The sequence below is a fragment of the Bison bison genome, unplaced genomic scaffold (genome assembly GCF_000754665.1).
Source record: "Bison bison bison isolate TAMUID 2011002044 unplaced genomic scaffold, Bison_UMD1.0 scf7180017864260, whole genome shotgun sequence".
In the NCBI taxonomy this organism is placed as follows: Eukaryota; Metazoa; Chordata; class Mammalia; order Artiodactyla; family Bovidae; genus Bison; species Bison bison.
The window spans coordinates 4,088,521-4,113,517 of NW_011494832.1; the positions used below are offsets into that span (position 1 = coordinate 4,088,521).

The following is a 24,997-nucleotide window of genomic DNA, read 5'->3' on the forward strand; positions in this document are numbered from 1 at the left end:
ATGGGGGAGAACGGGTGCCATATTATTCTTTTTAAGTTATCATTATTATTGTTTTGAGGTATAACTTATATGCTCATTCATTTTAAGCATATAATTGAGTGTTTGGCAACATAAGTTGTTACGTTGGTCTTTAACATTTTTTTTAAACATGAATCAGTGCAGTTTTACTTCTTTGGATGGTAATGGATGCTCTATTATACCTGGCTGAACTATGAGTTGTCCTCCTGGTGGAGTCTTAACTAGGGGCAATGCCAGGTGCTAGACTATTCTTTCCAGGAAGAAATAACACGTCTAGTGCTCAACTGAGCAGTGAAAAGAGGAGAAAGTCACATATTTTATTAAGTCACATTTTAAGTGCTAATTAAAGACTCTTTACATATCATTCCTCTTCCTGCTGTTGTTTTCTTTCAATACACAATTAAGACAGTCTTGCTCTGGTATCAGTGTTCAAAGATGTTGCTGATTCAGGAGCTCAGAGTGTATTGGTTTGTGGTGATTGTTTAATGTATTCTGTTCATCTGTAGATAAGAAAAGCAGCCACGTGGAAAAAGACTGTGTTCAATGTCTCACAGGGGCATGATTGGTGACAAAACTGAGATTTAAATGCCAATTCTCAAGCACAGCCAAGAGTTTCCTACCGTGACCATATCACCTGTCCTTGAGGGAAAAATGTAGTTCAAGAGGACTTCTTGCCTCAGATTCAGGATAAAATGCCTGATGAGTAACTTGCTCATGAAATCTGAGTTTAATGAGCCTTCATGTGTGGTGGTCTAGAATATAACTGCCCAGATACTTCCTCTCCTGCTTTCGAGCAAAACAGTGTGGCTGCTGCTTTAGATGATGAAGCAATGCTTCTTTTTATATTTACCAAAAAAACAGAATTATCAAAATGAACATGCACTTTTGTCTGTTTTAGATGTAATCCGTGTGGTTTGTATGTTTTTTATAAAATTTTCTACCTTTTGGTTCAAAAGGTACAGATGATTATGAAGGTATTATAGGGGAGCACATGGTATGTGTGAGTAACAACACAAAGTTACTCTTTGTTGTTCTTTCTCAGATACGCTAGAAAGTAAACACTAGTGGACTCAAACACTAGTGGACTCACTGTGATGAATGACTTTGAGTTTAACTCCAAGGGAAATCAAAGCACTTCATTTGTTGGTGAATTGTCTTCCCTAATTTGTGCTGTATATAAATGTACACTTGAAAGAAACTGAAAGTCGCTCATTTGTGTCAGACTCTTTGTGACCCCATGGACTACACAGTCCATGGAATTCTCCAGGCCAGAATACTGGAGTGGGTGCCTTTCCCTTCTCCAGGGGATCTTCCCAGCCCAGAGATTGAACCCAGGTCTCCTACACTGCAGGCAGATTCTTTACCAGCTGAGCTACCAGGGAAGCCCCAAATGTACACTTGTCCATCAGTATTTCAAAAATGTCATTAAATATTCAGATTTTAACTGAGTAAGATCATTACAGCATAGATCATCTTTTTCTTTGGTGTTTTACATGGGGTGCTTTTCGTGTTGAACTTTCATGTGCTAACTATATGTACAGTCATCCAGAATTTTCTCCAATGTAAGACTTTTAATATGTTAAAAGACAGTTTGCATTGGTTTTGATATTATACTGGCATTTCATATTTGACCACTTTTGTTTTTCAGGAAACTCACAGCAATATGCATTGAAAAAAAGATTTTCCATTCCATATGTGTGCTGTTTGTTTTAATCTGACCAATTTAGAAAATGTGAATGTCTTTCAAACAATCACTATATTTGTGCGTCACATATTATTCTTTACCTGAAAGGTATAATAATTAGAGGATTATTACTGTCCTTGTGAAGTAAATTAGGGTCTTTTTCTTCCTTTTTTCTTTCTTGTGACTCTATTTATTTCTTAATTAGTGTGACAAATGTGGTTTAAAATAACAATTGTACTATTACTAGTGAAAAATGTGCTGTTAGTGGCAGTGTTGTTGATAGAAAAATGTCACAGAGCACTCATTTTCCTCTTGATTTAGTGCAGTGGTGGTTACAGAAAAAGTTGTAATAAAAAGAATAATGGAATGGCTAATATTATTAGAAGAGTGGAATTTTACTTTGATTTATTGAAAAGATAACACACTAATAAGCATCTAATTAATAACTATTCACAAAACATAATTGTTAGGCTTCAAATTATTCTTTCACTATAAGCTAATCAAGATTTTAGAAACAATTCAAATTAATGGAAAAATACACTTTGCAAAATTAATGGTTACTTAGATTTAATAATAGTTTGAAAATTGCAGAAAATAAAAGCATGCAAAGAAACTAAATATCTGTATAATATCAAACAAATTTCAAGCTGTTTTAATAGCCATTACTCAAAAATTTGATTAAGATCGTGCATATTATGATTATCAGAAAATTATGATGTACTACTGAGCTGGAAACACAAAATGATCCGTGATTCCTAATAGGATTTTATTATCTGTGTCATTAACGTTACCAATAATCCAAATTCATTATGTTTGCAACATTTGAGTAGAAAAACACATGATATAAGTGTGCCCCCAAGTGGCTATAGGCTAGTTTGTAAAAATATAGAAAAATACCTAAATGTTTTGAATGAGGGCCTTAGCTGGTTATATTCTCCAGTAAATCCTGGCTCCACCTTAGGCAGAGGAGTGATGGTTATAAGCCTCCGCTTAGGCAGATTGTTATCTCTCCTATTTGTAAAGTTATTCCAAGTTAGAGAATGTATAATTCTCCTGTAGTTTTTACAACTATTTTGTTTTTAGTAGATACACATTAATTACCTTTCTACATGTGGTGTAGCACTGTGAAAACATATTAAGACAACAGAAAATATTTTTTTCCCTCGTATACATAGTGTTTGATTATTTTAAGTCTGAGTAATTCTCTGTCAAGTATTTAAAAATACCTTTTGTGTTTAAAATAGGATATTGGATTGAGTAAGAAAATGTGTATTAGGACAGGCTCACGGCCTATAAAAGTAGTGAGCCTATTTTTGTGATATACATGAAAATTGTTAATTATTTATAAATGTTGTTAATCAGTAGGATATTGGATATCTATAAGTTATGTTGTAGATTCAACAGAATTTGAAACCCCCTTTCCATAGACCTTCTTCATAAAGTTGTCAACTTTTGCATTTTGACACAAAGATATTACCCAATTAATACTCTTCTTCATTTAACTCTCCAGTCACTAGTTCCAAGAGGCAAAACTTATTTGTTGCTCAGCTCATGCTTCTGAAAGAACTCTGCAAGAACTGGTTATTAGTGACCCTGTTAGATGTAAGCCCACACCAGATTTCTGAGGCAGCACAGTGTGTCTACAATTGGACATATGTTAGACAGTTATGAGTTGGGGATATTAAAAATCTAAGACAAGAGGGTTATAAAACATTCTGAGTCAGGAAGAAAAGCCTCAAATAACAGAAAAGGAAAATATCATTATAATCACTTTTGAATTTTTGAATGACAAATATTACTAAAAGATTGAATTTTCAGTTGAAATAGAAGTTTTGAGTCTTATCAGTTGTAACATTTCTAGTCTCAAGGTGAGTTTCTTCTAGCTGAAGTATAACTTCCTATGTTTCCCATTCTGTTACTTTGTTTAATCTCAAATTCTTTGTATCCACTCCAACCTTTTTTTTAATTGAAAAATTTAAAAAGTAAAATCATAAATTCAGTTTTAATGTGTACAATCATTGAAGAAATAATACAAACATTTATATTTCCCTACTAAAAATTTCTCTTAATTAAAATTGTTTAGCATAGTAATTGTTCTTGATTGTGAAGAAAAGTTTTTTTAAAATTTAATTACAGAATTGGAAGGAATCGAACAGTTTTTAAAAAGATAATCCCAACTGACCTTTAATTTTAGTTTGGTAGTTTAACATATATTTTTAAAGTTCTCAGAACAAGATTTCATAAATAAATGATGTCTATTAATTTTTTGCTAAGATCAAAATGAGTTATATATTTTTAAAAGACCATTTCTGACCTTACCCTTTCTACCTATGTTATCTAAAATAGGAACTCTAAGCATAAATCAGAGTCAAAATATAAATTATAATAGTAATACTATTTCAAAAAATTACTTTCTGGAACATTCTCTTCACACTGATAGAGAAAAATAGATTAAAGTAGAATAGGAGAACAAAAAGACAAAGTAATGGATAAAATGATAGTATTTGTAATCTTAATTTAAAATCTCAAAGCATTATATAGCTCCTAGTAAAATGTGGACTTGTTTAATAGATAATGGTTTTCAGCCAGAAAAATGTATTGAGCGCCTGAACTGAATGATTTCTTGTGCATCGTTTGTCTTTGTTATCTTAGGCTCCTTAATAACTTGTATTTTGCAAAGAAATTTCAAATTAATTGCTCTTAATATAACATTTTTATTCGATCGTATTTATTGATAACTCCTTGTGTTTTTGAAAATAAAGCCAGAAATGCTCTTGTCAAGGTTACTCACTGAATGGGGATCATTTTTATGTGCTTAGGCTGGAAATGTATTACAGAACAGTGAAGCCGTGACACTGAGACAGGGCTACCTAAATCCACCAGAGCTACCGATTGGCAAATTGCTTAATTTATATTCCTTTCATCTCATCTAATTATCTAATCTAATTAGCTCTCTTTTCAGAGTAATTATAGATCTTATGCACTGATCTCCTATTCTGACCTATATATCACCTTCGACAAGTGGATAAGTTAAATGATATCAGACATGTTTTAAAAATATATGTTGTAAGTGATGCACACTTTAAAAAAGGAAAAAAAGTCATCTTTTCTGTTGATAAATAATGATTGTGTTGGTAATGCACCAAATAATCTTTTAAAGAGTAGGCTTTGACTATTAGCATACCATATAACATTAGAAAGGAGCATATGCTACAAACAAGAAGCTCAATGTTTCTCTTCTAAAAAAATCTCATAATTATTTACTCTTACTTCCTACTTCTTATTCACAAAGCTAAAACACACTAGTGCTAAGATATTTAATTATTTTTTTTTCTCTTGCGGTCACGATGTATTGTCCTCAAACCATTAATTGTAATAATGTTCCACGCTGCTCCGAAATAAAACGGGGGAAAGGAGTACTCCATTGAGGATGACTCTTCCGCCTGAGCAGTCTTACACTGTCTTGATCACACATGGTCCCCAGTTTTCAGTTGGATTGGTACAAAAATACATTATTGAAATCCTCAATTCTAAAGGTAAATTCAGCATTAATACTTTTTTCTCCCTATGGAAAAGTAGCAGATAAAGTTGTATGCATTTCTTTGGCATGTGTAATTTCCATCAACAGGCACATGTATAGTGAACATTTCATTTGCACTGGCTGAAAAGGAGTAATTGACCAATAAAATGCCACATGTATCATCTTTGAATGTTTCTATGGTATAAGCACAGATATATTATCAGCAAAAATGAATGCCTCTCAAATTCTGGCCAATGGAAATAATATAGAATACATTGTTTTTTTCCCCATTGTTCTATGATTTTAAAATAGGCCACAATGCAGAATTTACTTCCAAGAAAATTCAGTGTCACTGATATGTACAGTAAGAGCACTACCAAAATGTATCAGTTTTCAGAACTGAAGACATAAGACACCCCAATCCTTGCTAATTCAAATAAATCAAAGCTTACCAAAGGTGATAATACATTAAAATGTTTGTGTGAAAAATTTTGCCTTACAACACTAGTTATACAAGTTAGTATCTATTAAAACTGAATACATCACACAGGACCTTTTATATCTTGAAAAGTATACATGAGCAAGAGTGGAAGAAAAAAAGCATCAGTTAGAAAAGCCCACAGTCTTTCAGATTCTCTTTGATTATTATATCTGTAACTGCATCAAACACGAACTTGACATTTTGAGTATCTGTGGCACAGGTCATGTGGGAATAAATTTCCTTATCTTCTTTTTTTAAATTCAGGTCTAGAAACTGGTTCTTGATGTAATTCCCTGCATCTTCAAATGTATTTGGACCTTGTTAAAAAAAAAGTTAAAGAAGTAAACCGTAATTGCATTTAAAAAGCATACAATTATAAATAATCTTTAGAATTTTACTTTGTGTGCTGTTTGATGTGCTCAGGATTAAAAAATCAAAATGGCAATAGTTAATTATCAGGGATTTATATAACATCTACTTTGTGTTGGAAACTATGCTTACCCTACTGGGGATTTCAAGTGGTTAAAATGTAATCTCTGCATGAAAACATCAAAATATAGTAGAACTACTAACATATTTGGGGCTCCCCTGATGGCTCAGTGAAAAAGAACCCACCCACCAATACAGAAGACATGGCTTTGATCCCTGAGTCGAGAAGATCCTCTAGAGAAGGAAATGGCAACCCACTCCAGAATTCTTGCCTGGGAATTCCCAAGGACAGAGGAGATTGGCAGGCTATAGTTCCTGTGGTTGCAAAAGTGTCAGACATAACATAGTGACTAAACAACAGCAACAACTAATGTATTTATACAACAGAGTGAGTAAGAAAGCCTGGATGTATGTCAAAGACTATGCTTGTAAATATGTGCATGCTTGTGTGCATGCGTGTTAATATAAACTAAAAGAAAAGAATGGAAATTGAAGATGAGTGGAATACATAATGAGGTAGTGTTTGAGCTGGACTTTGAGGGTAGGTAGGAGAGAGAAAAAAATCTGCGTGAAGGAAAGCTAAAAAGTGATAGGCATGTACTGTAAGATTCCAGCTATATGACATTCTGGGGAGGGCAAAAGTATAGTAACAGTAAAAAGAACAGTAGTTGTAAGGGTTGGAGGTGAGGCAAACGGCATGAATAGGTAGATCACAGGGAGTTTTAGTGTAGTGACACTATAATGTGTAACACTAGAAAGCTGGGTACCTGATGTGCGTTTGGTATTACCCATCAGACTGTGTAACACAGAGTTTATTCTGATGTAAAATATCATCATGGACTTTGGTTAATAATGTATCAATATCTGCTCATCAGTTGTAACAATATAAATGAATGACACCAAGTCAAGATGTTAATAATAGGGCAAACGGTGGGAACTGACCAGAGAGGAAATATATGAAAACTCTCTATTTTCTGTTCACTTTTTATACCAACTAAAAATTGCTCTAAGAAATAAAGATTATAACTTATTGGAACACATAAAGTGCTTAATTATGATTCTATATTTAATTTGTAACATTCAATACAGCATCCGTGTAACTATACTGAATTACATGACAAATGTATAAGCATATAATTAATATTTATAAATAAAAAAGCTATAAGCAGCCATTATAGATTAGCCTAAGTAGCTATTTTGACAAAGTGCCACAACCCTAGCACATTTGGGCTACCCACATATCTAAGTGGTAAACTAGGTTTATATTTATGCTTGAGCTAAGTTGCTCAGTTGTGTCCAATTCTTTGCAACCCCATGGACTGTAACCCATCAGGTTCCTCTGTCCTTGGGGATTCTCCAGGCAAGAATACTGAATGGGTTGCCATGTCTTCCTCCAAGGGATCTTCCCAACCCAGGGATCAAACTCAGGTCTCTTGCATTGCAGGCAGATTCTTTACCAACTCAGCCACCAGGGAAGTCCATATTTATGTTTAAACCATAAATATCTCCATCTAACACAGTTTCATTAACAACAGAGCATATAACTATTTACAAAAAACAACAGTCTCCAAAAGAAATACAACTCTGCTAGAGAACCTGACATTTATAGTCAATAGCAAACAGTGTCAGTACTAAAACTCTGCTGCTGCTGCTACTAAGTCACTTCAGTCGTATCCGACTCTGTGCAACCCCATAGATGGCAGCCCACCAGGCTCCCCCGTCCCTGGGACTCTCCAGGCAAGAACACTGGAGTGGGTTGCCATTTCCTTCTCCAATGCATGAAAGTGAAAAGTGAAAGTGAAGTCGCTCAGTCGTGTCCAACTCTTAGCGACACCATGGACTGCAGCCTACCAGGCTCCTCCGTCCGTGGGACTCTCCAGGCAAGAGTACTGGAGTGGGGTGCCATTGCCTTCTCCTACTAAAACTCTAGGAGGTAGGAAAACTGGAAAAAAGCTGACAGTATTCTCAAATTGATTCAAGATCGTCCTCTGGAAAGTTAATTCTGACTTTGAAGAGTCACTAAGATCTAGTACAGCGTTACAAGGTTTCATTGGGAAATATCTAAAAAATGCCAATTTGAAATAAAATTTATGCTCATCATAATTTTTAAGATAATGTAGTTTGCAATGCCATTTGATACATTATATGGAGTCTCAGCCCTGTTTGGTCTAACCACATCCCCTTTATTCATTAGAGCTTTGTTTTATTGCAGGCAGTGTAGAGAGGGTTTCCTCTTTTATTTGTAAAATTCTTTCCAATGTGGATCATACACATGACTCAAGAAGTATCATAGCCTCAAACCTCCTAAATATTATACATCAAGGTCCAGATAGAAAAGTGTATTTCTATACAAGAATTTACTACTTTGGAATTAAAGGAAAAGAATCTTACCAGTATACTCTGGAAAGCAGATACTAAGATGCACTTTGGTAACTTTTTCTTGAAAGAGATCTTTTTTATTGAGAAACAGGACAATGGAGGTGGTTGCAAAGTACTTGTGATTACAGATACTGTTGAACAGGTGAAGGCTTTCATGCATTCTGTTCTGTTAGATATAAAAGATGAAAATGTGTAGGATTGTTGCAAGATATTAATGGTGGGGATTATGAACAAGGATCTAGAAATAGCATCTGTCTTTGGAAGTTCTTAATTGAGTTGGGGAATGGGGTAGTCATATTGGAAATCACAAATGCTTATTTTTTACCTCAATCTTGTCTTCCTTTTAGACTTACCACTTCTTCATCTTCCACCAGAACCATGTCATAGGCACTGAGTGCAGCACAAAATATAATGCATGTAACTCCTTCAAAGCAGTGAATCCATTTCTTTCTTTCAGATCTCTGTCCACCTACATCAAACATTCTTTAAAAAAGTAAGGATAACAGAAAAATGAATCTTACAAATATCCACCAAAATTTACATGAAGACGAACATTTGGAATTATAAATGAATGCTTGTTTAAAGGTAGTCTTTTAATTTTTACTGATTATGAAGTAAGACTTATTTGGGCAACTTGCAGCTCAAGGACTATAGAAAAAGAGAACTTTTATTTATTTTTTGGTTTTCATGCAGGCGTCCCAGGTGGCGCTAGTGGTAAAGAACCCACCTGTCAATGCTGGAGACGTAAGAGACGTGGGTTTGACCCCTGGGTTGGAAAGATCCCCTGGAGGAGGGAATGACAACCCATTCCAGCATTCTTGCCTGGAGAATCCCCTTGGACAGAGGAGCCTGAAGGGCTTCAGTCCATAGGGTCGCAGAGAGTCAGACTGAGGCAACTTAGCATGTATTTACATGGGGTAGAGTAAAATAATTCACATACTGACTTTGAGCAACTGGGAAATTTACAGTAGTTTGAAGTTTTAGTAAGATATCTGTTGGCCTTAGAGATTTTGATCAAAGACTATCTGTATTCTTAAATTACTAGAGCCCAGAGAAGATTGAAAGTTGTCATAATTCTGATGCTACAAGTCTTGCTTGTTCACTGAGCTCCTCCTACATTCATTCATTCATTCATTTGAACAGTTATCTGCCTACTATGTACTCAACACTGTGCTAAACCTACTGACACAAAGATAAAAAGATATAGTCACTGTCTTCAATGAGCTTGCTGTCTTGTAAAGAGAAAAATAAATTATTATAATATTTTATAATAAATATTCTAATTTGTTGTTGTTATTCAGTCTTTAAGTCATGTCTGACTCTTTGTGACCCTGCAGACTGCAGCATGCCAGGCTCCCCAGTCCTTCACTGTCTCGGAGTTTGCTCAGATTCAATATATATATATATATTCTAACATAGAAGGTAAAATATGAGCCCAGAGGAAGATTTAAGTCACCCTGAGTGATCATGAAACTTAAAAGAGATGTTTGAAAATTTGGCCCTCCCTCTGGTTTTGTATTTTGGTAAAAAGCACCAATGTGGGCAGAGAAACTCAATAAAGAAGCTAGGAATCCTTTGTAATCCCCCTCTTTCCCTTATCTTACATATAGTGCACATGTGAAATGCAGTTTCTAATTCATCCACTCCTTTGAAACTCCTCTCTTGTACAAGCCACTACAGTTTCTCACCAGGGACACTATAGAAATGTTCTAATTGGTCTCCCTGTTTCTAAAAGCTCTAAAAACAAATTCTCACAGCACTCAGAATTTTATCCTAAAGTAAATCTTATTATACCACTTTCCTGCTTACAATTTTTCAAAGGCTTCTTTTCCCGTTAATGTATGCTCAGTCACTTCAGTCATGTCTGACTCTTTGTGACTCTATGGATTGTAACTCACCAGACTCTTCTGTCCATAGGACTTTCTTGACAAGAATACTAAAGTGGGTTGCCATGCCCTCTACCAGAGAATCTTCTGACCCAGGGATTGAATCCAAGTCTCCTGGATTTCCTGCATTACAGGCAAATTCTTTACTACTGAGCCACCAGGGAAGCCCTTAGAATCAAACACAAATTTTTTTTTTTTTTTTTTTTGATGACCTCTAAGGTTCTAGTTGTTTTTGTTCATTCCTACCTTTGCAAGCTTCAGTTCAGTTCAGTTCAGTTCACTCAGTCATGTCCGACTCTTTGCGACCCCATGAGTTGCAGCACGCCAGGCCTCCGTGTCCATCACCAACTCCCGCAGTTCACCCAAACTCACGTCCATCGAGTCAGTGATGCCATCCAGCCATCTCATCCTCTGTCGTCCCCTTCTCCTCCTGCCCCCAACCCCTCCCAGCATCAGAGTCTTTTCCAATGAGTCAACTCTTCGCATGAGGTGGCCAAAGTACTGGAGTTTCAGCTTTAGCATCAGTCCTTCCAAAGAAATCCCAGGGCTGATCTCCTTCAGAATGGACTGGTTGGATTTCCTTGCAGTCCAAGGGACTCTCAAGAGTTTTCTCCAACACCACAGTTCAAAAGCATCAATTCTTTGGCGCTCAGCCTTCTTCACAGTCCAACTCCCACATCCATTCATGACCACTGGAAAAACCATAGCCTTGACTAGACGGACCTTTGTTGGCAAAGTAATGTCTCTGCTCTTGAATATGCTTGAATAGGTGGTCATAACTTTCCTTCCAAGGAATAAGTGTCTTTTAATTTCATGGCTGCAGTCACCATCTGCAGTGATTTTGGAGCCCCAAAAAATAAAGTCTGACACTGTTTCCACTGTTTCCCCATCTATTTCCCATGAAATGATGGGACCAGATGCCATTTTCCTACCATTCTTCTTTTCAATGCAATCCAATCACAATGCTATTCATTCAGTTCCTTTAATATAAATCTAACTTTTTGCTATTTTAGGACTTTTGCACAGTGCATCTCCCTTCCAGGCAACATGGTTCAGTTCTTCCTTCCATAAGACTGTTCAGGTTTTAATATCAATATCGAGACTTTGCAGATAGCTACCTAGAGCATCCTTTGTAAATTGTTAACTCTTTCTGCTGCCCATTTATTTTCTGTTGTATCACTCCATTTCTTTTATAGTAATTGTCACAATCAATAACTGTGTTTTTTTCATATGTTTAGTAGTTATCATCTCCCTAATAGAATAGTGGTCTCATGAGGGCAGGGACCTTATCTACACTGGAGATGGTTATATTCCCCATGCCAGGAACTGTGCCTATAACATAATAAACATGCAGTAAATACTTGCAAATAAATGAATAGTTTCCATGTTAATGAAATGGAAGGAGGATTTTTACCCAAAGTCATCAAGGAATGAGAGAACACGGCATGCTTGGGACAAATAGTTATATTTTGGAGGATGTAAAGATTACGGTAAAATATTGAAATTTATGGCCTGAGTCAGCAAATATTTATTGAGCATTTATTACATTCTAAGTGTCAGAGTTTCAGTCTTGAGAATCTTCTGATCTGGTTGTAGTGGTGGTAGTTGTGTGTGTGGTCTGTGTGTGTATCAGAAACTGCAGAGAAGACAGTGTGTAAAAAGAATGTTCCAGATAGAGGCAATAAGAGCAAAAGCAAGAGCAAAGGATTTGAGCACCCAAGAGTAAGCCTGAGGTGTTAGACCAGAAATAGATTTTCTGTCTTTTCTATTACATGAGAAGACCAGTTTTTATATCGTGGTCAATGGCAATCCATAGGTGATTTTGAACTGGGGTATTAACATTTGCTTGTGTGCTTATTGTTAGTTCACTTTGATCTGAGTTCAAATCTGAAGACAGATTTGATGAGGAAGAGATTAGAGGCAAAGGAAAAATTACAGGGCTTTTATAATATCTTGATCCCAAAATATTAAATATTCAATACCAAGGAACACCCAACCTGTACAGATATTTCAAAGGTAATAACAATATTGGAGTATTAAATATCAGTCAGCAGACTTATTGAAGATAATCAGAAGTACCACACATTGTACTTCTCTAGTGCTTAATATTTCACATATTAATCCAGTAAAGAACAGACATATAGAACTAAAATTCCTCAAATATGTGTACCAATGCAAAATCACTCCATTTAGTAGTATATTGAAAGAGAAGTTGCTCATATTATTGAAGATGATGTTTAGGAGTTCGATAGTTGTGTGGTTTAGAAATTCAAATTTGGTGTCAATAAAGACTATTATGGGGTTCCCTGGTAGCTCAGTTGGTAGAGAATCCTATTATTCTTTAGGATTATTAAAGAATCCTATCCTCCTGCAATGCAGGAGACCCTGATTCAATTCCTGGGTTGGGAAGATCCCCTGGAGAAGGGGACGGCTACCCACTAGTATTCTGGCCTGGAGAATTCCATGGACTATACAGTCCATGGGGTCGCAAAGAGTTGGACACGACTGAGGGACTTTCAGTTTCACTTTCAAAGACTATTCTAAGTGCTGCTAATTACCAAACCCTCTACAGTTTCAGACTTGCAATATAAACAGAGGAAGAGGACAGTTTTGACTTAAAGGTTATAATATGTAAAAATTAGCCAACAAATTTAATTTTTAAAATTTAGTAAACATCCTTATGGAAGCAAGGATGATAAATATGCATTCAGACTTTAAAACTTTTAGTCAACAGTTATTTAAACTCCACCATAAAGTTATCAAATAGATACAATTATCTCTCTAAACAAGGCTCATTAATCCAGTTGATACTTGAGGCTGCTGTGTAGCAGGTGCCATGTTAGGTTCTTTATGTATGACAGCTGTGTTGTGAATGTTAAGCTTTGTTGCGAAGTTCATTAGGTCTGCTTCCTTAGACTACAGGTCCTAACAAGTACATCTATCTACTGTTAGTTGTCAAATCCTCACCAAGTAGAGTAGAAGCATATTTGTTGTGGAGCCTTCTTTCCCCAGGTCAGAAAATAGCTTTTTGTGTTGTCAAACCGATAACTGTGTAAAACTTTAAAACTTTCCCCTTCCCAAGGGTTGTATTGCATTCTTTTAATGGGCCATGTGGTTATGTCCTGACTTTGATCACTTATCTTCTCTGAACTCTGCTATTGATATTAACACATATGTGTGAAAAGTAACTATTCTCCTTTTCAGTCAAATATTTAGTTGATAAGACGTTCAGTTCAGTTCAGTTCAGTTGCTCAGTCATGTCCGACTCTTTGTGACCCCATGAATCGCAGCACGCCAGGCCTCCCTGTCCATCACCAACTTGCGGAGTTCACTCAGATGTCCATCGAGTCAGTGATGTCATCCAGCCATCTCGTCTCTGTTGTCTCCTTCTCCTCCTGCCCCCAATCCCTCCCAGCATCAGTCTTCCATGAGTCAACTCTTCGCATGAGGTGGCCAAAGTACTGGAGTTTCAGCTTTAGCATCAGTCCTTCCAAAGAACACCCAGGACTGATCTCCTTCAGAATGGACTAGTTGGATCTCCTTGCAGTCCAAGGGACTCTCAAGAGTCTTCTCCAACACCACAGTTCAAAAGAATCAATTCTTCAGTGCTCAGCTTTCTTCACAGTCCAACTTTCACATCCATACATGACCACTGGAAAAACCACAGCCTTGACTAGATGAACCTTTGTTGGCAAAGTAAAGTCTCTGCTCTTGAATACACTATCTAGGTTGGTCATAACTTTCCTTCCAAGGAGTAAGCGTCTTTTAATTTCATGGCTGCATTCAACATCTGCAGTGATTTTGGAGGCCAAAAAGATAAAGTCTGACACTGTTTCCCCATCTATTTCCCATGAAGTGATGGGGCCAGATGCCATGATATTTGTTTTCTGAATGCTGAGCTTTAAGCCAACTTTTTCACTCTCCTCGTTTACTCTCATCAGTCAAGAGGCTTTTTAGTTCCTCTTCACTTTCTGCCATAACGGTGGTGTCATTTGCATATCTGAGGTTATTGATATTTCTCCCGGCAATCTTGATTCCAGCTTGTGCTTCTTCCAGTCCAGCATTTCTCATGATGTACTCTGCATATAAGTTAAATAAGCAGGGTGACAATATACAGCCTTGACGTACTCCTTTTCCTATTTGGAACCAGTCTGTTGTTCCATGTCCAGTTCTAACTGTTGCTTCCTGACCTGCATACAGATTTCTCAAGAGACAGGTCAGGTGGTCTAGTATTCCCCTCTCTTGAAGAATTTTCCACAGTTTATTGTGATCCACACAGTCAAAGGCTTTGGCATAGTCAATAAAGCGGAAAAAGATGTTTTTCTGGAACTCTCTTGCTTTTTCCATGATCCAGCAGATGTTGGCAATTTGATCTCTGGTTCCTCTGCCTTTTCTAAAACCAGTTTGAACATCCGGAAGTACATGAGTCATGTATTGCTGAAAGCCTGGCTTGGAGAATTTTGAACATTACTTTACTAGCATGTGAGATGAGTGCAATTGTGTGGTAGTTTGAGCATTCTTTGGCATTGCCTTTCTTTGGGATTGGAATGAAAACTGACCTTTTCCAGTCCTGTGGCCACTGCTGAGTTTTCCATATTTGCTGGCATACGGAGTGCAGCACTTTCACAGCATCATCTTTCAGGATTTGAAATAGCTCAACTGGAATTCCATCACCTCCACTAGCTTTGTTCGTAGTGATGCTTTCTAAGGCCCACTTAACTTCACATTCCAGTATGTCTGGCTCTAGGTGAATGATCACACCATCGTGATTATCTTAGTCGTGAAGATCTTTTTTGTACAGGTGTTTTGTGTATTCCTGCCACCTCTTCTTAATATCTACTGCTTCTATTAGGTCCATACCATTTCTGTCCTTTATCGAGCCCATCTTTGCATGAAATGTTACCTTGGTATCTCTAATTTTCTTGAAGAGATCTCTAGTCTTTCCCATTCTGTTGTTTTCCTCTATTTCTTTGCACTGATCGTTGAGGAAGGCCTTCTTATCTCTTCTTGCTATTCTTTGGAACTTTGCATTCAGATGCTTATATCTTTCCTTTTCTGATACGAGGTATAAGTTATGTAAGTGATCCTTAGCCCACTGTTCTCTCTCTCAGCATATCTTACAGCCTCCCAGGGAAGGGAGGACAAAGATTACTTAGTCTTAAGGTTTTATTCATATTGATAAAATGGCTTCTGAAAAATCTTAGATTGCATGCTAATAATCCTCTCATTTTATGACTCACTTGATAAACAGTTTTTTTTTTTTTTTTCTCCCTATGCAGTGATGTTAGAGACACAGGTCCAGGGAGCATTGACCTTTTTTCTAATGCCATCGGCTATTACTGAACTGAAATGCTCATTGGCAAAGCAGATCAGTAGCTGCAGTTTTGCTTTTATGTTGATTCTCTTGGATATTACATTTTATTTAGCTGCTGTTGTAGTAATTTAATTTTTACATGTCTTTTCATGTTTATCTCCTCTAAATTTTAATTGGGGCTTACTTTAGAGAAGGGAATGGCTACCCATTCCAGTGTTCTTGGCCTGGAGAATTTCATGGACAGAGGAGCCTGGTGGGCTATACTACATGGGGCTGCAAAGAGTCAAACGTGACTGAGCAGATAACACTAAAGCATTATAATCATTGAAAAAAATGTGGAGATTCCCAAAGTGGAACATGTAAGAAATATAAATACACACTTCATCATCACTTTTCTGAGAAAAACAATAATAGAAATCAGAGCACAACCTGTTTTTTGCTGACTGAATATCTGGATTGGTTAAATATACTGGGACAATTAATGAGGTGAATGGATATGCGATGTGGCTCGAATATCCTTAATTGCCTGAATAGTTAAGATAATTAGAGCTTTAATGACATTAGATGGAACTTTCAGTTCTCATTTTGAAAAGTTTTTTTTTCTTTTTTTTGATTGCTTGATTGACTTAATGCATGTTTCCTTAACTGTGATATTTAAGAAAGGATTCTTAAATATTAAAATGTGTTTAAATGCCTGACAGGTATGATGTAACTAAAAATTCACAGGTCAGGCTTTTAAGCAACAATTGAACATCAATTATTTGTTAAACTGCCCATGGTATTAATATAGGGCAAGCCATCAAAGTTTTATGGCTTTATGTTAAACAGTTGACTAAGCAGTTGAGTTTTATAGTCCATTTTAAACAGTTGGAAAAGGTATTAAATTTTACTAATTTATGTTAAACAATTGGCTAAATATGGAGGAGGGCATGGCAACCCACTCCAGTGTTTTTGCGTGGAGAATCCCACGGATAGAGGTGGGCTACAGTCCATAGGATTGCAAAGAGTTGGACATGACTGAAGGGACTTAAAAACACAAATATTTAACCACATAAGATTATTCATACTTCATATTAGAATAGGTTATTATGAAATAATAGGCCCTTTATATACTTTCAAAGTCGTTGCATAGTCTAGGATAGCTAAAAATAGTGCTATTGCAGCTAATTTTTTGTAAGATGTCTTTGCTTATCCTATAAGCATGTGACTGTTTTGGAAAAATAACAATTTCTGACATCCTTTATGTATTTGACCACAGAAAAATAAGATCTAATCTGAGTAGAAATTTATTTTAAGCTCTTGTGTTGAATGGGATGTATTCAACATATTTGACTATATCAGAATTGGTATAACTTTTTAGAATTTTATCTTTTTATTGACACATAGTTGATATACAAAATTATATTATTGCAATTTACAACCTAGTGATTTGACATTTATATATGTTGTAAATTGATCCCCACAAAAAAGCTAGGTATAAGGTCCTAAGGTGGCTGCCTGTGTCAGGGCCAACGTGTGTATCTGTGTTACCACTGCACAGTCTTAGCAAAGTAGCTTCACTAAGTCTTTCCCTGTGCCCAGTTCTGAAAATAAATTAGGGCAGATGCTGCAGATAGAAAGAATATGCACCGAGGTCATTCTAAATCCCTTGACTGTTATTAAAAAACAGAATCAAAAGGATTAACCATCATAAGGTAGCCTGGGGTTGCTAAACTCCTGTAATTGTTAATATCATTATATATTTTCTACTAAATTTGTGTGTAACTTAAAATGCCTACGGAAGAGTTATTTGATTATTGAATAATATAATGCTTAAAGTCATTAAAGTAAATTCTATCATGAGAATAAATTAGATATCATGTTATGCTGCTGCTGCTGCTAAGTTGCTTCAGTCGTGTCCAACTCTGTGCGACCCCATAGGTGGCAGTCCACCTGCCACCCAGGCTCCCCTGTCCCTGGGATTCTCAAGGCAAGAACACTGGAGTAGGTTGCCAATTCCTTCTCCAATGCATAAGAGTGAAAAGTGAAAGGGAAGTCACTCAGTCATATCCAACTCTCAGCGACCCCATGGACTCTATAGCCCAGATATCATGTTATATAACTTATAATTTTGAAAACATTAACCATGAACATACCTGTAACAAAAGTATAGTTATACATGATTTATTGCTCTGTGAGATCTAATAGAGAATAAGAACCAGACACTCCTAAGCTGTCTCATGTTCCAACAGAAATGAACATAGTGGGCATGATTTAACTTCAAATTCAAAACAATTATAATTTATTTTGTATCATAGATTGGGTAAATCTATGATAGTGTTGAAAATAGTTACATTACAATTACAAAATCTAAAGCTCTACATTGTAATAGTTGCTGACCTCTTTTCCCTAGCTTCCATATAGTTTTATCTCCTTTCAATTATTTTAATCATAGAGCTCTAGGAAGAAAGGACTTCTCTATAACTGATAACTCTTATGATCTGTAAGTTGTTTGCCCTGAGGAATTATTTTATAATAATAAAAGGGTTAACATTTGCATTGCATTTTCTATTTACATAGTAACTTCTGTAAAGAGAAATAATTTTACCAGTTTGACAGTTGAAGGTTCTGGTATGATAAAAGAAACTCCAAGGTAATTTGCATTAAAGTCGGACACGACTGAAGGGACTTAGCAGCAGCAGCAGCAGGTGATACATGAAGATGATACAGTGCATCGACAGAATTTTTTCATTTTGATGTTCCTGTTTAAAATTCTACAGTCTTGAATTTAATATGTAAATTGACTTTATCTTTAAAAGTTTTAGGATGATTTATGCTATGTGAATACAAATCAGTACTAATGTAAGTACCTCGGCACTTACTGAAATGAAGTTGGAAGGTACCTTATTTTTATACTTCCTATTTTAAATACTATGAAATTTTACACTGTGAATGCCAGTGTACTTTTGGATAATCCTATTTAGTACTTCAAAAAAAAAAGTGATTTAGCTGTGAGAATTTATTAAGGGATTAATTATCTCAATTGCTGTGACTATTTAAATGATTTGAAATTTTTTTTTAATGATTTGAAATAGTTCCTTACAAGCATGTATAACTGTGTTTTTTACACTTTATAGTAAAAATTGAGTATTTTCAAAATTTCATTGCTTAAATATTGTTTCTAGAGGAATTTCCTACATGCTCTTCCTCATAAATGATGTTCTTAATCACACACCCTCTTGAGCCAGAGAGAAAGCAAAAGCTAGTTTTTTAAAGTTAAGAAAACAAAAGAGCTCGAAACCTAGTTTTAGTGGGTGGGAAAGAGGTAGTGGTTACATACTATAGGAAATGTTATGTCAAAATGAGTCTTAACTGAGCTTCAGTCCAATTCACAATTATCTTACATTTTAGCATTGCTACTGTATAAAGAATTAGCAAGACCTTTCTCGTTCCTTCATATGAGCCAACAATATAAGAAAGTATATTTTCATATATGTACCTATGTATATATACATGAAAGATTACTTATACAACTTAAAATGCTTTACAGAACTAACCACAGAATTAGAAAAGGAAAGGAAAATGATGATGCACCAATGAGTCTAGTGTCCTAGTGCAAATGCTGTATTCTACTTGGTTTTTTAAAATGTATGGATAATGATATTACAAAATTATGGATAATGATATCAAGTTCACTACTGAGTGAACTTGATGTTTCAGGAAATGATGATGATTTCCTGAGCTTTTGTGTGTTTGTTGGCAGTTTTACACATACCCTCCTTTTAGGAGCACAGACTTGTGAGGTGCCAAAGAGCCCTAACAACAGGACTTTATCTCCCCAGTAGGCTGTCTTTTTATCCCTCTTCCCTCTTCTCTCTGAAGGGAATTATGGATGACCAACAACATTGGAAGAAGCACTTACTCTACAGGACAAGAGTGGTTTCCAGCCCAATTTACATTATGGCCCATCAGGGTTGAGCAGTGTAAGAAGTGTGGTTTTCGAAGTTAGAAAGATAGCCATTTTAATCACATTTCTAGCATTTCTGTGTGTGATCTTGCAGAAAGCTTCTACCTGTTTTCAGCCTTCACTTTTGACTCTTTGTCTTACGTAAGGACAGCAACACCCAATCATCATATCACAGTAGGGGTGTAAAGACCGTGTTCCTAGCTGCTTGGCACAGTACATTCACTCCTCCAGGCAGGATTAAGGCTGACTGAGTGCCTGCTCGGAGTTAGTCACTGTGGTGATCACAGGAGATAGAGCTGTAAGCAAACGTGGCCCCTGGCCTTCTGGACCTCAGATCACATGAAACAAAAGGAGCAAACTGATAAAGAAACAAGGCAGTTTCATGTAGTGGTAATTTCAAAAAGAGAAAAATGCTGTAACATCAATTGTGTAATGATACTGGCTCACGTTGGTGTGGCTGGAAAGAACTGTTTGTATATCTTCCCAGTTCTACATTTAGTGTCATCATGTTTGTAAGTTGAAAATGGCTATTGTTAGGGTATTGACACTCAAGAAATCCTCAAGGGCCAAAAATCAGTCTGACCCCCCTCCATCCCTGGGGGCTTGTTGTTACATATTTACCCACACTCTGCAGGATATAGTTTTAACAGGGACATTTAGGGATGGTTAATAGGTAAGGTGGTCAAGACTCTATGAGGGGACAGTGTTTGATTGGGAAACTTAATAAGAAGGGGCCAGTTCTTGCAGAGATCTAGTGTCAGAGCATTTTAGTTAAGAAGAACAGTAAGTGCAAAGACTCAGACTTAGACGTTCAAGGAACAGAGATATAAAAAAAGATAATTTATGCTAGTGAGCGTTTCTGACAAGATACTTGATTGTTTGATGGGGTAAAGAAAGACCAGGCTTGGAAGTTTCTAGATGTTCAAGATGTGACATTAATTTTTAAAACTGGCTTATCAGCCAGTTTTAATAATAAGACAGTCTAGGATCCAGAAAATTCCATTAGCTTTATGTAAGATAAGCTAACACCAAGTTATAATTCTCTGCTGGGACTTCAACTAATTTTTTACAACAGCCACATTAGACAAGCAAAGAAGAGATAATTTTATTTCTCAACAGTTACTGCTAATTAATGGAGACTCTGATTGGAACCTTGGTAGGATTAGCCCCAAGGCCTGTAGTCAGCTTCTAGCCTGTTTCAGGGAAAAATTTGGAGAGGAGAAAGAGTCAAAGAAATGTGAGTGTGCCAAAATTGCTTTGAGAGGCTTAGGAGGGGTAGAACAGAGGAGCAATAGGATTTGGGCTCTCAAAGTACAACCCTGAAAACTGGATCAATGATCAGGAGTCTGGAGAAAGTAGTTGCCAAAGAGGAACTGTACCACAGTGATGACAGGCCTGAAGACGAGCTGCTTATGTTTGCCAAGAGATGTTGATCCCAACCTTTGCAGTTCCTTATCCTGTTTGGGCTTTCATTCATCTTTCAGAAAATTAATTATTTGTGTGCTTGACATTAATGGGCAGTTTTCAGGGCTTTCTTCCATATTAATTGAAAGTATCTTGGCCATCTGTGTAATAATATTCTAATTAAATACTATATGTCAGTAATTACAATAGTTTTAAAGCAATTAAACTTTGATCCCACTGAAACAATCTTTCCTCAATGGATACAAACAATTCATGTCACCTTTTCCCATTTTTTTCTACTTTTAAAAGATTCCCATTATTGAATGCATGAATGATTTAATTATGTTTTTATTAATTAAATAATTATGTTTATGTTATATACCCTTAATTATGCTTTAAGGGTACATCTAGAACATGGTTTTAATATCTAATATTCTATCTCAGGGAGAAGGCAATGGCGGCCCACTCCAGTACTCTTGCCTGGAAAATCCCAAGGGTGGAGGAGCCTGGTAGGCTGCAGTTCACGAGGTCACAAAGAGTCGTACATGACTGAGTGACTTCACTTTCACTTTTCAGTTTCATGCATTGGAGAAGGAAATGGCAACCCACTCCAGTATTGTTGCCTGGAGAATCCCAGGGATGGGGGAGTCTGGTGTGCTGCCGTCTATGGGGTTGCACAGAGTTGGACACGACTGACATGACTTAGCAGCAGCAGCAGCAGCATTCTATCTCATCCACAATCGTAGGGAGAGGTACTTAAGTGTCAAGGGACATTTTCTAACACTATAGTATGGATTTCTATTTCTTGGTATAGTAAATGGGTAATTTTACAACAGAATTGCTAGGAGGGTCTTGATAATGCAACAGCAATGAAAATAATCGACTCATACCCAAATTATGCTTATGAAATAGGTCTTGTTATTCCAGTAGATAGCATCACATTCAAATAATTCTCTTCTAAATTATTTGCATTTTTAAATTAAGGAAACAAAATAACATTTCAAGCAAATGGGAGAGTAGGAAGGTACAGAAATAAGATCCTTGGCACCTGTTGCTTCAGTGTTATTTAAATGTATTTCCTTTTGTTTTTTTCAAAGTAGGATATCAGTTTCAAGTATGAGGAAACTAAAATCTAGCTCCCACCTGCTCAAGAAGAGGTATTTTTTTCTTGAAGAGGAGGATGAGGCTCAGGATCAGGATTGGCATTGAGAGCTACAGGAGGGCAGTGAAAGATCATGGAACTGAAGTAAACAAGGCCTCATGAACATGCCCAAGGACTCATTGTACTTGATCATGGGTTAGAGCTCTTCTCCATAAAGAATATGTGCTTGATGCATATTTCTGTTGAGAGTTTAAAAAGACATTTGCTCATACCTGAAATGCAAGTCTTTAAAGGAGAATTGAGTTTCAATGATTCCAGTTGTTTTCACTCGAGAATGTAGAACATCTTGTTCATTCGGGACATAGCCAGGCGCTGCTATTCTGTCCAAATCATTAAGGTAGCTAATAATAATAATAAAAAAAAGAATATATAGTTTTAATTTTGTGTTAGAAGATACCAGGAATTTTTCGTTTAGAGTCCATTAAACTGATTAACCTCCAGACTGATGCTTTTCAAACTCTGCTTCTCAAAATTATAAGAGCTCAGTGCCTAGGATGTGGCAGAGTGCTGGGTGTGACGCACAACTGACCTGCGGGTCCTTTTGTAAAGGCAGCTGGGTGAATGCTGCCTTAGCTTTATTTTACAAGGCTGATATGATGGATTCACTGGTGTCTGAATAGGCATTTGAGAGGAAAGCTCTCCTTACAGGACTTAGATCATCCCTCCGCCAAAAATGCTTTCTTGTAATGATGGTCACTAGACTAGTCTCAAAATGCTGTAGTTTGTATTTAGGCAGTTGGAATTTTAAGAGAGTGACTTGTTTTAGTATTGTGGTCTGTCGGTTTTGTGTTGTTTCTCCTGGATCATCTAGTTTAGGAATTGGAACTGTCTTTATTAAGTGCCATGATTTTATCCAGTTAGGTCAGTAATAGAAGAAGCTTTTCATTTTCTTTCTGGTTCATGCTGGAACTACTTAGTTACGTTGCTGACCCACTCCTGAGTCAGTGCTCCTGAGGACAGAAAGCTGAATTTATACACTGTATACTTTCCTGCCTCCTCTTCTCTTCCAAGAGTGCCTCAGCATGTCCTCTGCTCTTCTCCAGAGGCCACATTTAAAAAGCCTACTATCATCAGCCAAAGTACTGTCCTCTTTCTGCCCACAGGATCTAGGGGTGGTGGGAGGCTGGAATGAGCATGATTAAGCTGTGTGCTCTGGAAGAGTCTATTAGATTAGAGGAAATAAACCGCTTTTAGCTTCATCCTTCAAGCCAGATCATGTCGCTGGAGTAAAACAAAGTGCTTTATTGCTTTAAAAACAGTTGAAAATCACCTGTTCTATACTTTTGATACTAAGGTTTTAGGAGCTTAGCAATATGGCTATTTCTATAAAAATATTAAATAGAGATACCAATAGCCTAGTAAAGTTTTTATGCTCAAATTGGCCTTTATATTGAACCAAGTTTATACTTACAACCTAAATAAAAAGATTATAATGGACATGCATTCATCTAGACAGAATTTGAGAGGTAGAATATAACTGAGTATTAGTTATTGTTCAACAGTTCAATTTTTCAGAGACTAAGTTGAAGAGCTGTTATACCTCAAAGTCTAGCACAATGCTTTAAAAGTTAATGCTGTTTGTTTTTGAAAATAAATTCAGTAGCAATGTAGATAATTATTCTTGAAGGGTATTTCTGATTTTAAGCTGAAATAAACTAAGAATGGTCAAGTGTCCCAAAGGGATTTTGGTCAAGGACAAATAGATAGTCAGTCTTCAGAAAAACATATGTGTATAATGTGAAAATTGATCACCATGTTTTTTATAATAGTTTAATTTTATGATAAAAAGACAAATCAGGGTATAAATACATCAGAAAAAAATGTTAGAAGATATTTTGTTTTATCTATTTTCTATTTCTGAAGCAAGGTCTTTGGTGAATTTCTTAACTCAGGCTGCATATGTGGTAGTATACTGTTGGTCAGTTGGTTCATGCAGGAGCAAAACTAAAAGCAATCCAAACAGAAACATACCTGCTGTGACAGAGATTAAATCCATTTTAGTTATGGGTAAATGAATGCTTTGGTAAAGACACACTTTAATGTACTTTTTATTTGCATAAATAAATGATGTCAAACAAAGCAGAAGCATTGGCAGAGTGACAAATTTGCATCTAAAATACTCATTTTAATAAACAAATATAGAATTTTGGTGCTCAAGCCTGTGGTCTAAAACTTAAAACAAGCCAGAGGCCTAAAATACCTATAGTTCAAATCACTTAAAAAATATTATTCTTTTTCTAATTATGTAAAAATAGTATCTTTTTCAGTGAAGTCCATGTTGAATCTTAAAGTATGTGGAGTTTGTTGCAAACTAGACAGCCCCAATCAGCAAACTGCAAAATATTGATAAAAATCTTGCCTGCTCTCGTGATGCTTTTCTGTAAGTTTGCTAGTACTGATTGTGGAGGGTGAGGTCCCAACATTCCCTGATTAGGACTCATCTCTTTATTGACCTCAAATTAAAGAGTCTTTAGGTTTGAGAGAAAATCAAATATCTCATTTCCAGAAAAATTGGATGAATAGATTAATAGACAGGTACATGAATGGATAGATGGAATGAAGGAAGGAAAGGAAGAGAGGGGGAAGAAAGAGAAAGAGAGAAGAATGAAAAGAAATACCATTGCACTGCTGCTGCTGCTGCTGCTGCTAAGTCGCTTCAGTCGTGTCCGACTCTGTGCGACCCCATAGACGGCAGCCCACCAGGCTCTGCCGTCCCTGGGATTCTCCAGGCAAGAACACTGGAGTGGGTTGCCATTTCCTTCTCCAATGCATGA

At 36.3% G+C, this 24,997-nt stretch overlaps 1 protein-coding gene across 2 annotated transcripts in view; it reads right to left on the reverse strand.

Moving 5' to 3' along the window:
- Nucleotides 1-2,095: 2,095 nt before the first annotated feature.
- The window catches only part of GNAT3 (guanine nucleotide binding protein, alpha transducing 3), a 59,710-nt gene continuing 36,808 nt past the window's right edge, over nucleotides 2,096-24,997 (reverse strand). For both annotated transcript variants that reach the window (XM_010848105.1, XM_010848106.1), the window contains 4 exons: nucleotides 22,436-22,564; nucleotides 8,865-8,994; nucleotides 8,524-8,677; nucleotides 2,096-6,020 (listed from right to left, as the gene is read on the reverse strand). In XM_010848105.1, coding sequence (XP_010846407.1) covers nucleotides 5,830-6,020; nucleotides 8,524-8,677; nucleotides 8,865-8,994; nucleotides 22,436-22,564 — 604 coding nt within the window. In that variant the 3' untranslated portion in view covers nucleotides 2,096-5,829. The remainder of the gene's footprint in view (nucleotides 6,021-8,523; nucleotides 8,678-8,864; nucleotides 8,995-22,435; nucleotides 22,565-24,997) is intronic.